Here is a 15,631-nt window from a genome sequence, read left to right on the forward strand (position 1 = left end):
TTTGGGTGGATGGTTTTTGGACTCTGTGTTTGAAAATAGCTCTTTTAGAAAGTAGCTATTTTCTTGTCTAACTATTTCTGGTTTCCGCTGGTTTGGTGTGTGTGTGACAGGAGCAGGGTGGCTCCAGAGATCTGATGAGTCAGTGTGGGATGAGTGGGACATTTGCGTTGAGAGTAGGGGGAGAGTAGTTGCTGATAGCCTGCCCTGCCTGATACAATGCTGGCTCCACCTCCTGCCAGGCGACTGATGGCTCTGTGCCTGCCATGGACGATCCTGGCCCCACCTTCTACCAGGAGGCCGATAGCTCTGCTCCTGCCAGTGACAATGCTGGCTCCACCTCCTGCTGGGCGTCTGAGGACCCAGCCCTGCTCAGTGAATAAGCCAGGTGCCTCTGCCTGGCTCCACCCACAACAGACCCAGGATGTTGGGAAATTCCCCTGCATGGACAAAGGGATCAAAGCCAAAAAGGGGTATAAGAGAAGGACCCCTGAACCAAGAATTTAGTTCACTTCTGACAAGGAACCCTGAAACCAAGGACAAGAAGCCTGCTGATCCAAGCACTTGCCTACCCCTTCTGCCAGTGTGCTGTTTGCTGGGGGGAATCCTGCATTGCTTCTTTATTTTTGCCAAGGAACCAGGAGAGAGGAACTGAGTGCGTACTCTCAAGCTTTGCTAAGAAAATCTCCAAGGGTTGGAAGAGTGCCAGCCTCCTGTTGAAGTCACCGGGCTAAAGGACTTCATCTGCTAAAAAGTGCTTGTGGCTGGAACTTGAGAATCCAGCACCTCTGAAAGAAACCAGCAATCTCGACGCCGACGGACGTCGCCGAATCCAGCTCCACATCGTGAGTAACGGCTCCAGTGTCCCGCTCCCTCGACGCCGGACGCCGGGCCCGATCGACGCCAGCAGCACAGCCAGTGAGTAGAGTAGTGAGTTCGGCTCCAGCTTCAAGGGACCTCGTGTCTGCACCACTGCTGATCGCATCGACTTCGTGCCCTCTCGACGCCGTGAGCGCTGCTCACTCTCGCAACATCATCATCGACCTCGACGACTACTGAGGCCTGATCGACACCGACGACGCGACGCCGGATTGCTCGACGACGCTGATCATCGTGTGCTTCATTTTCCTAAGGTACTGTGTTGTTAGGGGTCCGTGTGACTCCGGGCTCGATGTAGCGCTCCTCGCGGTCGACGCCGAACCCCTTTGGATTAACCTTGCCTCGACGTCGTGTTGGTTACATTGTTGCCAAGAACTGTGTTCTAAAGAAGAAGAGTTGCTTTTGATACTAAAGACTTTTGTGCTAAGAAAAAACTACGCTTGAACTATTATTTTCCCTTCCAAGAGTATTTATTAAGATTGTGGTATATTTTTGTCGTTATTTGGTTTTGTGCTAAGCCTTATATAAAAATCCTTATTTTTATAATACTACTGTGTCGTGTCCATTTGTAGTGTATTCACTTTATTATTGTATGTGGTCATAAATGCTTAACACACAGCCTCTGAGATAAGCCTGTCTGCTCTGTCAAGCTACCAAGGGGGTGAGCAGGGGTTATCAAAGGGTGTGATTCCCTTGCCCTGACTAGAAAAGGTGTGTCCCTATTTGTCAGAAGTGCATACCTCTTCCAACTAGAGACAGCCGGTTCTAACAATGTGCATCAGTAGTCAAATAAAATTATGAAATAAAAACAAACGTAGTCTATAAAACGTTTTTTGCTACTGTCAGGTAAGCATTTGTTCTATATAGCTTCATGTCTTGGCTGCAGCTAAGTTATGTTATGTTATGTTAACACATTCTTCTATAGCGCAACAGCTACTCCAAAAGGAGTGTCCCGGCGCTTTGGCGAAGAAGTCCTTCGAGGGCGGCAACATAACTGAACAGTAAGGAAAGGCGGGGGCCTATCTGGTGAAGAGCCAAGTTTTTAAAGCCTTTCTGAAGGACATTAGGCTAGGGGTCTGTCTAAGAGAAAGAGGAAGCTCGTTCCAGGCACGAGGAGCCAAGTGGTGAAAAGAGCGGCCGCCCTGTCTGACGCGTTTAATGGTCGGGACTACCATTTTAGACAAGGAGGCGGACCGCAAAGCTCTGTTAGGCTTATAAAAAACAAGACGTTTCTTGATATAACTAGGGCCAATGTCATGTAGGGCTTTGAAGGTCAACGTCAGACTTTTGAAAAGGACTCTCTTGGCTATAGGAAGCCAGTGCAGTTCTTTTAGCAAGTCAGAGGCACTAGCACGTCTGGGGAGCCCGTAGATGGCACGGGCAGCTGAATTTTGGACTACTTGAAGTCGCCTCACAAGGTATTTAGGGAGTCCTAAGTACAAGGCGTTTGCGTAGTCCAATCTAGACCCGACAAGCGATTGAACAATGACCCTTCTATGGTTGATTGAAATCAAGGGGAGAAATTTTCTAAGCAACCGCAGGATGCCGAAACATTTCCCAGAGAGACAGGATATTTGGGGCCCAAAAGCTAGGTCATTGTCAATAATGATTCCTAAATTTTTAGCTTTAATACTTGCATTTGTAGGTGGAAACAAGTCTTGCGGCCACCAGCTTTTCCAGTTTGGTTCAGTAGCACAGCCAAAAAAAAGCAGCTCCGACTTGTCGGAGTTGCATTTTAAACCGTGCCCTCTGAACCAACCAAAGACTGCCTCTAAACAGCTTCTGATGCGAGTCCCGTCAAACACCTCATTCTTGTCATATGTAAACAAGAGTTGGGTGTCGTCAGCGTAGGACACGATCTGAGCGCCGAAAGACTCCGCCACCTCTGCAAGGGGGGCCAAAAAGATGTTAAAGAGCAGGGGGATAAGAATAGACCCCTGAGGGACCCCTACTTCCAGAGGTGCCATAACGGCGGAGTGTGGGGGCGCCCAGATCGTTTGTCCACGGTCGGCTAGAAAGGATTTAAGCCAGTTCCACACCGTCCCCCGAAGGCCACAATCCCAGAGTCGTGTTAGGAGGGTATCATGGGGAACGGTGTCGAACGCCGCCGACAAGTCCAACATGACCAACATGGCCTTTCCACCAGCATCCAATAATAGCGACAGTGACTTCTAGTAGCGCGGTCTCCGTGCTGTAATTAGCACGAAAACCAGATTGAGTGTTGTGCAACAGATGGTTCTCCTCGATGAAATTAGAGATTGATCTGTGCACATGTCTTTCTGCTACTTTCGCCAGAGTGGGGAGGAGAGAGATTGGCCTGTAGTTGGCATGGACGGTAGGATCTAGAGCTGGTTTTTTTAGAAGTGGAAGAATGAGAGCACACTTCCAAGCCGGAGGGACTACACCAGAAGACAGTGAGGAGTTGAGGATGGAATTGATGGGACCATTTAAGGCTGGGGCTATTTTGTTGAGACATGAAACTGGGCAAGGATCAAGAGGTGAGCCCGACTTCAGCTCAGTCAGATGGGCTAACGAGGAATCAAGACTCAGCGGGGGGAATTCCCAGAGAGTGGGAGCCAGGACAGGTTTTGAGGATGAGAGGGCATCTGGTAGATCAACCTTAGTTTGTTTAGAGTAAACAGCAAGGGAAGCTTGGATGAACGTTATCTTATTGACAAAGTAATGCGCCAGTTCAGTCAGCCAAGGTTTTGAATGGGACTGGGCCGGGGTGCCTAGAGACGGTGAAGTAAAGTCAGTGACATTCCCCTATGCGTGTTGCCTTAGGAAGTGGTTTGGAGACACCCAGGAATCATACCACTGGGTCTGGAGATATCTCCAAGTCAACTATGGCGCTTAGCTCACGAAAGATCTGACCCCAATAATTGGATACTCCAGGGCGTCTCCACGCCAAGTGCATGAAGTCAGCTGTAGGCGAGTGACACCTGTGGCAGGTTGCGTCATCTCGTAACCCATATCTTTGGAGTCTCTCTGGTGTGTAGTACACTCTGTTAATGTATTTGAAGTGTATAAGGTATAGTTCTCTTGGGTGTGTTCAATGTTAGCAGGAGGGGTGAGTGATCAGACAAGGTGGGTGGTAATATCTGACATGTGCGTATCTGGCACAAGAGGGGCGTTGAGGCTAGCCAGTAATCTATGTGTGTGTGCAGATTATGGTAAACTGAATAGTGTGTAAAACCTCCCTTCTCCGGGTGGTGTTCCCTCCGCACGTCGCAGAGGTCGCTACTAATCATGGCACTGTCAAGTGTTCTAGCCGCCGCTGCCGGTCTCCTTGCTGGTCCGTCTGATCTGTCCAGTTCAGGAATTTTCCAACTAGGTTAAAGTCACCTCCCCAAAGAATGTGTTTGCGCTCACATCTATGTATCTTGGATGCCAGTGTATTGAAGAACTCCGGGCAATCGAAGTTTGGGTCATAGGCATTCACAATCAGCAAGTCTAATCCCCTACCTCGGCATTTGGAGACCACATGTCGGCCCTCATCATCAGCAAACAACTGGTCTAACGTGTAGTCGGATTTAGGATTGACCCAGGTCATTACCCCACGAGCATGCTTAATGAATCCCGTGACATTGACATTGCCGAATAGTCCCCTGCTATGCAACATTGCGCTATTCAATTGTGGAGAATTCCCTTTCTCACCAAACACTCCCACCTAAATCCCTCTATCTTTCTTCCATCACTAAATCTTCGCTGGCTTCCTGGGCGGGATTGGCGGTAGGGGGAGCCTTAAATCTTTCCCATCCCCTGATTTACATGACTCTACATTAGACCTCTGGAACTGGGCAGGCTGTAGGTCTATTGACCACCTGTTTGACCTGAAGGTAGCGGTTACAACCCATGCACTCCCAGAATCAGACTGTTGGCATTACACCCAGATCCACCATTTGATACTGCACCCATCTGTTCGTACTGTAGCAGATCAATAGATTACCCTCTTTAATCGCTGGCTGATCTCTAAGACCTCCAACAAGCGTCTCATCTCACAGTTATACCACAATATAAGCCCCATTGCGGAGTCTTCCAAATCTACCAGTTAGAAATGCTGGGAGACAGAAATTGGTAGAGAACTGACGTTGGAAGAGTAGGGAGATATTTACTACCGTGCAAGACACACCGTTCACAACAAGGCTAGCTTCGAAATGGCTACAAAAGTCATCACCTATTGGTATTACACACCACACCGATTGCACAAATATAACCCATTTAGATCACCTGAGTGCTGGCACCAGTATGGGTCCACGTGGACTTTACTATATATCCTATGGGAATGACAAAAACTTGCAGCTTACAGGTCACAGGTACAGAACTTCCCAGATTTTCTATCTACATTATATTGGGTCTTCCCAACGCCCTCACCTTCCCACCTAAATCCTGCAGTGAAAGGTAGATTGATCTGGCAATGGGAGCAACCCTACATAACATATTAACACACTGGGGTACTGGGCACATTCCCACTTACTTGGGATGTTTGCATCAAATGTGGTACATAGTAGGGATGGAACGCATAACCCTCAATAAATAAATCAATCAATCAGTAATGTGCTACTCACCCGTGAGGGTCTCAAGGCGCTGGGGGTCAGCTCCAGGTCAGCCGAAGAGCCAGGTCCTGAGGCTGTTCCTGAAGGGGTGCAGAGTGGGGGAGTGCCTGATATTGATCAGGAGCTTATTCCAGGACTTTGCCGCAATGTAGGAAAAGGGTCTTCCACCTGCTCTGGTTTCGTAAATGCGCAGGGTTTCTCTGAGGTTGGCGGAGAAGAGGTTTTTCCGGGATACTTGGAAGGAGACTCTTTTGTTGAGGTATTTGGGTCTGGTGTTGTGGAGGGATTTGTAGGCATGGGTGAGCAGCTTGAAAGTTACTCTCTTCTCCACAGGGAGCTAGTGGAGATCTCGCAGGTGAATGGTGATGTGTTCATGTCGTGGGATGCCGAGGACGAGTCTGACCAAGGTGTTCTGGATGGTCTAGAGTCTGTGTAGAAGGGATTTGTTGATTCCAGCATAGAGGAACCCTCACCTTGTTCAACCAGGGTGCATCATTTCCCAAGCTGTGGGGTCCATTTCTGAAGTTGTTGACGTCAGAATTCCACAAGCTTACCAGTCCAAAATACTTAAGACTTATTCGTCTGCCTGAGTCCCTTCCCGCCGCCAACGGAAAGAGACCCACATATAGATAGGTTATCTTTATGACAGTGCTGATTTTGTTTTATGTGCAACCGGCTCCATGTTCGGGCAGGGGAGGGAGTTATGGGGATGACAGGCATGCTAATGCACTGTGGCCTGATGGAATCAGACCTTGATTTGTTGATGCATTATGTCTTATGCTAATAATAATAATAAAGACATTTGAACCATAAAGGTAAAGCAGAGGCTGAAATTTGTTTGTTGCTGAGTTATGAGTTTCTAGTACGCATTACATCTCTGAGTCAGTCACAAACTGCTCTGCCCAAAGGCATAGCTTCCTTTGGTGCAGCAGGTACAGTAGCACCGGGGGACAGAGGCCTGAAGGCTCCACTTAGTCCTGTATTTTATAATTCAGACAACAGCCAGGGGCCCATTTACTTCCTTGCACTATGACCCTTGACAGACTGGCAATGCTACTGACTTTACCTTGCTACCCTGAGAGTTGAATACTAAAAGGGGTACTCGGTTCTCAGTCCGAGGGTTCCACAGCATGATCGCCCCAGGACCAAATGGTTAAACGGCCTCTATTTCCACAGTTAGAGCACAATCAATCAATCAATTCGCTTTTGTATAGCACGGCACTGTCACCCCTGTGGTACCTGGGTGCTGGGTGCAAGGTCTCTGCAGCGTCACGTCCCGCTGTGCCGGGTCTTGAGGAGACCGAAACAGGCAACAGAGGGTAGTGGACTGCGGTCAAGCTGGACAGGAGAACTGTGGAAGGGGAATTGGCACAAGGACCTTCTACAATAACTACTGATTTCTGGGTCATCCCAAATCAGACTGGTGAAACAAACATCTTCTTTAGTTACTGGGTCTACTATTAATCAGTGGTGTAACACAGGCCTCCCGCAGCCCCATGGTGCGGGGGGCCCCAGGCTCCAGCGGGTCCCCTCAGCACAATACTCTGGCTGGAGAGCTCCTGATTGAATCTGGAGGGGGCCCATCAACATCAAGTTTTGTTATGCCAGTGCTGGTAATCCTTCGAGTTTGACAGGGTTTTGTGTCGTAACCAGTAAGTTCATTTTAAGGACCCTGTTCTTTAAAAATAAAATACACAAAAATGAAGCATGCCCCTTCTCTAGGTTCTCATACGTGAGAGCCCAACATACTAATTTGAGGGTAATTACCCAGTCAAGCATGATTTCAGATTCCCAATTCCTGTGAACAGGACCTAGAGGGTACGTTGTAAAAATATTCAGGATGGCCTCACACATCCCCGCCAGCGAATCCTCTACTATGATATACCCTCTAGGTCCTGTTCACACGAATTGGCAATTTCAAATCATCTTGGACTGTGTAATCAGTGGCACTCACTCTTTCACTCTCACTCTTTGCCTGGGGAGGAAGTTTACTGTCTGACTATTTACAAATATTGTGTCCAGGCGCGCAACCCCAATTGGGCTCAAACTGCTTCACCGCCCCTCCCCCCGCCCACACTCCCCACCCCCATTGTGTGTGTCAGCCCGGCTGAGATCGCTTCCTGGGCACACACACACAGAGTTTGAGCTGCTGTGGGCTCGCTCCCGTCTTCTTGCAGCCGCACCCGAGTACTTCGCAGGTCTTTAAAAGACCATTTACTTGTTCACGAGGCTTTGTTGTATTTCACCCCTCCTTAGAGTCCCTGCATCTCCAGTCTGCATGTTGCAGGAAGAATCAGCCCCCCTTTCCTCCATGATATTTGGCTCTAGTTGCGCCTCTGATTGTGTCCCATTTTTGGTGATGGACTATTAAGGTTTTATGTGCATTTTATTGCAAAATGACAGTTGTAATTGTTTTACAAAGAAGTGATTGTTGATTTCAAGAAGCTTTGGATTTTGTATCTGCTTAACTGAGGAGAGAGGTGGAGATGTAATTCGTTTAAGAGGTGCACGAATATTGCACTTGGGCTGAGGAGTGTGAGGCGCCCACTGTATCTCAGTAATCAACCAGGAGCCTGGAAGGAGGCAATTCCTATTCTGTTCCTTACATTAGATAAAAAGCACTCCTGTGGATGAAAATAACTTGCCAAGTTAGCTGAATTAGCAACGTCACAACAAATATTATATAAATCAATTTTATTGTCTGGTTCACATGATAAAGACGAAGTGTTTATAAAAGTGTGTATAACAAACCGTTACAGTATCATAAAATGAGGTTTACATGACAGTCGCAGTGTTTAACTTGCACAGCTCTTGCAGCGCTGTAACCCGTTCTCGTTGCAAGCTGTACACTTCAGGGCTTTGAACGAGTCTGTGAAGCAGTTCCGGAACACTGACATCTTGCTCCCATGGCACACTGAACACGGAAGGAAACCGAACCCCCCGCACGAGGGACAGGCATGTGGGTGCTGCACTCTCTATAGAAACCGAAAGAACGAAAGAACAGTTATTACATTGCTTCTAAAGGCGGGATAACATAGTTACATTTTGTAGGTCACGGGTATAAAAATTCAGTAGCTCTAAAAAGCCGCAACAAGCATGAATTAACTTTGCTTTGCTATTGCTTTTAGCTTAGTATCTGTCAAGTAACTAAATATAACAGTGCCATCCAGTGGTGAAACAGAAAAATGACAGATTGATTTTCAGTTTCGAGAAAGTGGACAACTGTAAAAGACACATAGCCTGAAGCAATTGAAGCAATTGATGGTGTATTTTTTATCTTAAAGTATTAAGTATTTCAGTGCTGCAGATTCATACTTTTTCTGTGGTATTGTCAGAAAACACGTTCCATGGCAACAAAGTTATCGATCATTTATACAATGCTAGAAATGCTGGTTAATGCCCAGTGATACATTTAATTTAACACAAGCATTGCAACAAACTGAATCAGAAATGTAACCAGCAGGACAATGGCGCCTGAGAGGATGGTAAGGGCCTAATAGACTGCTCCAGAGCTGTCAAATTTCACTTTTTCAAGCTTGCGTATCTCACCACTTCAGGGGCCTCATTTATGAAAAGTGACGCATCGCTGCGTGGAAATAGCGATGCGTCACTTTTCACTGCACCCTCCTTGCGACCTCAATGATGCGTCATATTTACAGTATGACGCATCATGGCGCAAAGAGTTACAGATACGTCAGTATTTCTGACGTATCTGGCGCAAAAGTGACGCATTGCTAGACTGTGTCACAAAAGTGACGCAACTCCAGCAATGTGTCCTTTCACTTGGAGCAAGTCCCATGTGAAAGGACCTGTGTCAGTCTTACGCCTGCTGTGAGGCAGGCGTAAGAAATTGACGCATTTGTGTCCTAGAAGTGGCGCAGTGAAATCTTATAGATTTCACTGCGTCACTTCTATGACCCTTTCTTGCGTCAGAACGCCCCCCCCCCCTGCATACATTATACCTGGCATAGGTATAATGTAGCACAGGGGTTTACAAAGTGATGCATCTACCTAGATGCGTCACTTTGTAAATATGGTGCAACAAGGCACATTTTTTACGCTGCTGCTGCGTCACACAAAGTGACGCACCGGTGGCGTAAAAGTGATGCATGGCCTCATAAATGAGGCCCCAGGTATTTTCTTTGCATCCAGGTACTTGTAGTCCTGGATTTACAATGGAATAAAAAAACGATAGTGTCAGATTGACAAATAAAGAACCTGGGTGGGATGCACTACATTGAGAGTTGTGCTGTTTTGCTTTGGAACTATCTAAGCAGTAACTGGTCCAATGCAACTTCTATCAGCACCAGAACAAAAAAAAAAACATCCGCTAGCACAATCTCTGTAAGAAAAAGTGTTATTAGTTAGGTAGGATGTGAACATGATCCAACACACAAGTTCAATAAAAAAGGGCTTAACTAACTATGACACAGAGCAGACAGGTTTAACTTAAGGTGCAGTCAGCCACGGTCGGCAGTAGGAGTTCCTGCAGGGCGGTGACATGGGGAGGGGGAGGGGCCGGGTGGGGGGTAGTAATGTATGGAGTTTAACAGGTAAGTAAACATATATATAGATAAAACGAATTTCGTTGCACACACTGCATCGCATTTGGTGATGCAGTGCACGCAACGAAATTCGGGCTAATCAGAAGTCAATATTCGTGGCTGACAAGGAGCTTTATGCGATTTTGCCATAAATATTACAAATAGTGGTTGAATCTTGCCTGTAACTTATCCAAAATCAAGTTAGATTAAATCACATTTTATTATGATGTTTATTTTTCTCAAAGGCATAGAATACAATCCATTTCCATAAAAATAGGGGGCTAGTCACTGTAGTTACACACCGTCACTACATTCTTGAATGTACCACTTTTAAACACTAGGCACAGCTGCGGCCGGTAGTGGGTGTACCTGCAGGGCGGTGACATGGGGAGGGGCAGGGTGGGGGATAGTAATGCATGGATTACGGTGCTTTACAGGGAAGTAAACATATAAATACATAAAACAAATTTTGTCGCATGCACTGCATTCCCAAATGCGATGCAGTGCGCGCAACGAAATTAATTTTATTTATTTATATGTTTACTTACCTGTAAAGCTCTGTTATCCATACATTACTGCCCCCCACCCTGCCCCTGCCCCTGCCCCTCCCCACGTCACCGCCCTGCAGGTACACCCACTACTGACCGCGGCTCACTAGGCTGCCTGCATTATGGACTACAAGGCCTTTGTATGGGTGACATTTAATATTTAAAAGTATAGTCCTTGCTTGCCAGAAAAAGGATTATTTTGACAGGTTCACCTGCATGTTCAAAAGATGCAGTAGTCAGGCTCCACAGGTAGTCATGAAGCTAGGTTTTATTTGTCAGTGTAGTGGATAGCACAATACAACATGTGCTGCAGGCCACAGGTGATATTTGTATCCTGTGCAATTGGTGCATTTCCTGTATCATATACTATGGCATTATTGGATAGTTAAATAGTCCAACTGGGGATTTGCCAATTTCGCATGTTTTAGGGGTCAGTGCACATACACTGGGGACTGGACAACAGTGCTCTAGTGTCCTGAGTTGGAATAATCACCACTGCCATTCAGCATAAAATGGGGATGATCATGCAAAAAGAGGGATTTTATCACACTCTCCCTTCATGCTGATGTAACTCTACCCTGCTTTGGACGTTCACCCTCCATGTTCCCTTTATCCCTCATCCTTTTATGCAGCTGCAGTATTACCCTCTTAGCACTGACTGCCTCACTCTTGGTGGCTGCAACACTCACCCTATTCATGAAGTTTCTTTGTGGCTCTTACAGTTCTGGCCTCCACCACCCCATGCTTCTGCTGGACTCTCTCCCTAACTCCACACGCCTGAAGCACTGTCTCCAAGCTGCTGAAGTGTCTCTCCCTCCTTTCAGGATCCAGCAATGGTCAATCACCCCTATCAATTATGGTCCTCCTCCCACTTTCCTTGAGTCTCCAGTGCCCTTACTCATCAATGCTTCTGTTTTACCTTTCGGTCACCTACACAATCTCCTTCCTTTACAATATCCCATGACTCCCATTTAGGCTCCTGCCTCAGATCTCCATCCATAGTCATGCAGCACCCCTCCATCTGGGGTCCTGCAGCTCTGCCTTCATTCAGAAATTCTCTAAAACATATCACTGCATGACAAAAGCATGACTTTTAGTACCTGACGTTTTGAGCATTCGTCAATAAGAATGTATTAACATGGGAAATGCGAAACAAGTCAGAGTATTCTTAATGCTATTGACTAAACACTGGGACTGAATTACAGATCTGTTTGTGGCTACAGCAGCAAACCTTTCTTTCTTGCTCCTGAGTACAGCATCAGTGCACGTCCTCACACCAGGCTACTGTAGACTCCGTTGCTGTAGACTGGTGCTTCAATAACATATTGATAGAAACAGCCTTGTGTTTCATCACAGTAGCTAGACATAACTGAACGAATGAAAGCTCCTCTTTTCCCCATGCTGTCTTGTTCACGGTTTCAGAAAACACTCACCCTCAAATTTCAGTCACAGGGTCATGCTTCACCACATGTTTTGTCCAAAAAAGGCTGCCCTGTAGCTGCTATGGGTCAGTGACTTGAGAGTCAATCTATGGAGTTGGAGGGCATTGACTCGCAAGTTCAAAAAAGTATTGCAGCCCACCCATGTCAGGCTCAAACATATCTCATACAGGGGAGGCTCCAGAACACATGCAGGATTCGTGTACAGCATTTATAATTGCTTGAGTGACTGAGAGCCTCTGGCATCCAGAGCTGCAGCTCTTACCATGTGGTCCGAGGACCACTTGGAGTCCGCAACACTTTTTCAGGGGGTCCACGACCGCTTAGAAAATTAAATAAAATTAACAACTTAATAAAGTGTGCATAACTAAAGAAGCAAACTGTAAAATCGACAATGTTAAAACATTCTGTAAATGTACATGAATTTGAAATTGGAGGATAAAAATGAAGGGGCTTAATAATGAGCCGCTACGACACTTTTACGCCGCCGTTGCATCACTTTTTGTGACACACTGGCGGTGTAAAAATTGTGCCACCTGGCGCCCTACTTACAAAGTGACGCATCTAAGCAGATGCGTCACTTTGCAAAGGCCTGCGCTACATTATACTGTTGTCAGGTATAATGTAGCGCAGGTTGGGCATTGTCCCGCAAAATGCCTCGTAGAAGTGGCGCAGAACTCTGTCAGATTTCACAACGCCATTTCTAGGATGCTACTGTGTCAATATTATATGCCTGCCTCACAGCAGGCGTAAGACTGACGCAGGCCCTTTCACATGGGGCTTGCCCTATGTGTAAGGACACATTGCTGAAGTTCCGTCTGTTTTGAGACACACCCCAGCAATGCGTCACTTTTGCACGGACAGATTCATCAGTATTATTGATGTATCTGTCATTCCTTGCGACATGATGTGTCATATAGTAAATATGACGCACCCATCATGTCGCAAGGAGAGCTCAGTGAAACTGTTGCATCACTGTTTTCACTCAGCGATGCAACAGTTTTCATAAATGAGGCCCAAAGTTGGTTTGGGAGAAGTGCAAGTGCATCAAACAGAATAGAGTATGGACGATGAGTGGTGTCAATTGAATGTCGAAATGCTTTAAACTTCCTAGGAAAAAATGAAAATGTTGATTTTATGATTGATTAGTTTGTGAATTAAAAAAATATTTCTTTATTTTTGTTTGATGATTGCTTGTTTCTGTATTTTTGTATACTGATTTGCGGTTCAGATCATCAAAATTGCTTTGTCCGTGGTTGCAGTTTCCAGTAATGACTCAGTGGGGGGCCCTTGATTCCAAAAATGGTTTAGTGGGAGTCCCCAGTTTTGTAAAGAAGAGTCGCTGGAACAGGTAGATTTATGGTAAGTTTATTCGTAGGAAAGACCCGGAGATGTTGCCACATGCAACTGCTCATCCCGACTTCCACGAAGTCTACATTCCAGCCCGAAAGAACTATCAACATTCTAAAGCAATTTAAAGAAATAGTACAGAATAGCAAACATGGATGTAACACATCTCCCTATCTAAAAATAAAAATAAAAAAAACAAAAATATCAATTAAAAGAAAAATTGATGATAAAATACATGCTATGTACATTCAAGAATATAAAATATAATCATTAAGCTTAATAGGTTTCTCCACAATCCGTCCAGATCGTCTTCTCTGATTTGGAACACATTTCTCAACAGACAGAGATGACTTTGGATGAACGAAGACAGACTTAGCTTGAACCTCTCCAGATTGTGCCTTCCCTGGAAACACTACTGTTGATTTAGAAGGAACAATGCCAGGATTTGATTGCACAGAAACATCAGTTGATTTAGAAGGAACAATGCCAGAATTAGATTGCACAGAAACATCACTATTCCTCTTCAACCAAATGTTACATTTCAAATCATTGCACAAAACAACACTGTTAAGATTCCATTTGCGCCCATCATTTAAGAACACACAATTCCCTCTTACTTACAAAATGTTTTTGGGCTGTGACCATTTGGAAGAACCATCTTTAGACAAACCAAATCGTGAAAATCTCACCCAATCACCGACACAAAAACTTTGCACACGTTTCTTAATTTTGTTGTTGTGTCTGTCAACATACTTTTCCTGATACACATTCATTCTATCTCCAAGACACTCCTTGGAAATATGACTAGAAGAAGTTTTAAGCATCCATGCAGGAATGACTTTCTTACATGCAGAACGTCCCTTGAGAAGATTGAATAGAGACACTAAGGTTGCAGAATGGGGAGTATTCGATACTCCAAATCATATCCTTAACAGCACTTTTACAATCTGCACCTTCAACCACCAACAATGGCAAATTTCCCAGCAATATTACCAACACTAAATGGGCCACAAATATCCATAGCTAATCTTTGCCACGGTTTGTCCGGAAATGGAACAGGACTAATATTAGATTCCTGTGAAACATGAGACTTATCACTACAAGTACATGCTGCACAGTTCCTGACACACCTTTCAACATCTTTATCCATTCCAGGCCACCAGAAATCACACCTATACCTTCTCTTCATACCAGACATTCCTGCATGCCCCTCATGAATAAGATCTAACAATCTATTACGTAATCCAGATGGTACAACAAGTTTGTCTGCTCTCCTAACCACGCCAACTACAGGATCATTCAAAAGTTCAGACCATACTGTCTTATATTCAGATAATTCACAATCACTCCATGAAAAACGATTGCACACTGAAGATAACCGAGCTATCACTTGTTTCAACACCACATCATCCAGTACAGCTTATTTCCATTCAACCAAATCAATAGCAGCATTGCAAGCTTCATCCACCGTAGCTACTGACCAATCCTCATCCTGATCCATTACAATGTCACCCTCATTGATTGGAAGACACGATAAACAATCAGCGTTAACATTTTTAATTCCAGGTACATACTTCAGTTCGAAATCATATTCCTGCAGTTTGTAAATCCATTTTGCAATTCTGTGAGTGGCCCTGCCTGCACCTTTAGTAGTAAATATGTCCACAAGGGGTTTATGATCAGTTCTTAACTCAAAATTTGTTCCCCAAACATAATTCCTAAAATAATTCACCCTCAAAAAACACGCTAGTGCCTCTTTTCAATGACCGAGTATGAGGATTCTGCACCTTTTAAAGTACGCGATGCAAACGCTACTGCCCATTCAAACTTATCCTTCCCTTGCATTAGAACAGCCCCCAGACCATATGCACTTGCGTCAACTATAATGACTGACTTCTTATTGGGATCAAAAGGTTTAAGTACTACAGCATTTAAGATTAACATCTTCAAAAACTGATTGGCACTCAGAATTCCACAGAAACTTAGCTCCTTTTTTCATTAATAACCTTAAGCATAAAACTTTCGAAGCAAAATTGGACACAAATTTGGAGTAATACTCCGCCAGACCTAAAAAAGAACGCAGTTGGTCCTTATCAGATGGTGATGGAGCATTCTTAATTGCATCTAATAAGTTTTTCTTAGGTCTAACACCTTCTGCTGACAAAGTATGTCCAAGATATTCAATTTAATTCGTGGCAAACTTACATTTCTCAGCAGCAACAGTCAAACCAGTACACTGAAGTTTGGACAAAACATCACTTAAAACTTTGTCATGGTCAACTCTACTTTTCCCCCACACAAGCACATTGTCTTGAAAC

General features: G+C 45.1%; 1 protein-coding gene across 1 annotated transcript in view; it reads right to left on the reverse strand.

The window, feature by feature from the left end:
• Positions 1–8,227: 8,227 nt before the first annotated feature.
• GRXCR1 (glutaredoxin and cysteine rich domain containing 1) overlaps positions 8,228–15,631 on the reverse strand; it is a 418,974-nt gene continuing 411,570 nt past the window's right edge. Inside the window, exon 4 of the mRNA XM_086963884.1 lies at positions 8,228–8,407. Within this exon, the coding sequence (XP_086820010.1) occupies positions 8,228–8,407 (180 nt within the window). The remainder of the gene's footprint in view (positions 8,408–15,631) is intronic.

The sequence above is a fragment of the Lissotriton vulgaris genome, chromosome 3_1 (genome assembly GCF_964263255.1).
Source record: "Lissotriton vulgaris chromosome 3_1, aLisVul1.2, whole genome shotgun sequence".
NCBI lineage: Eukaryota > Metazoa > Chordata > Amphibia > Caudata > Salamandridae > Lissotriton > Lissotriton vulgaris.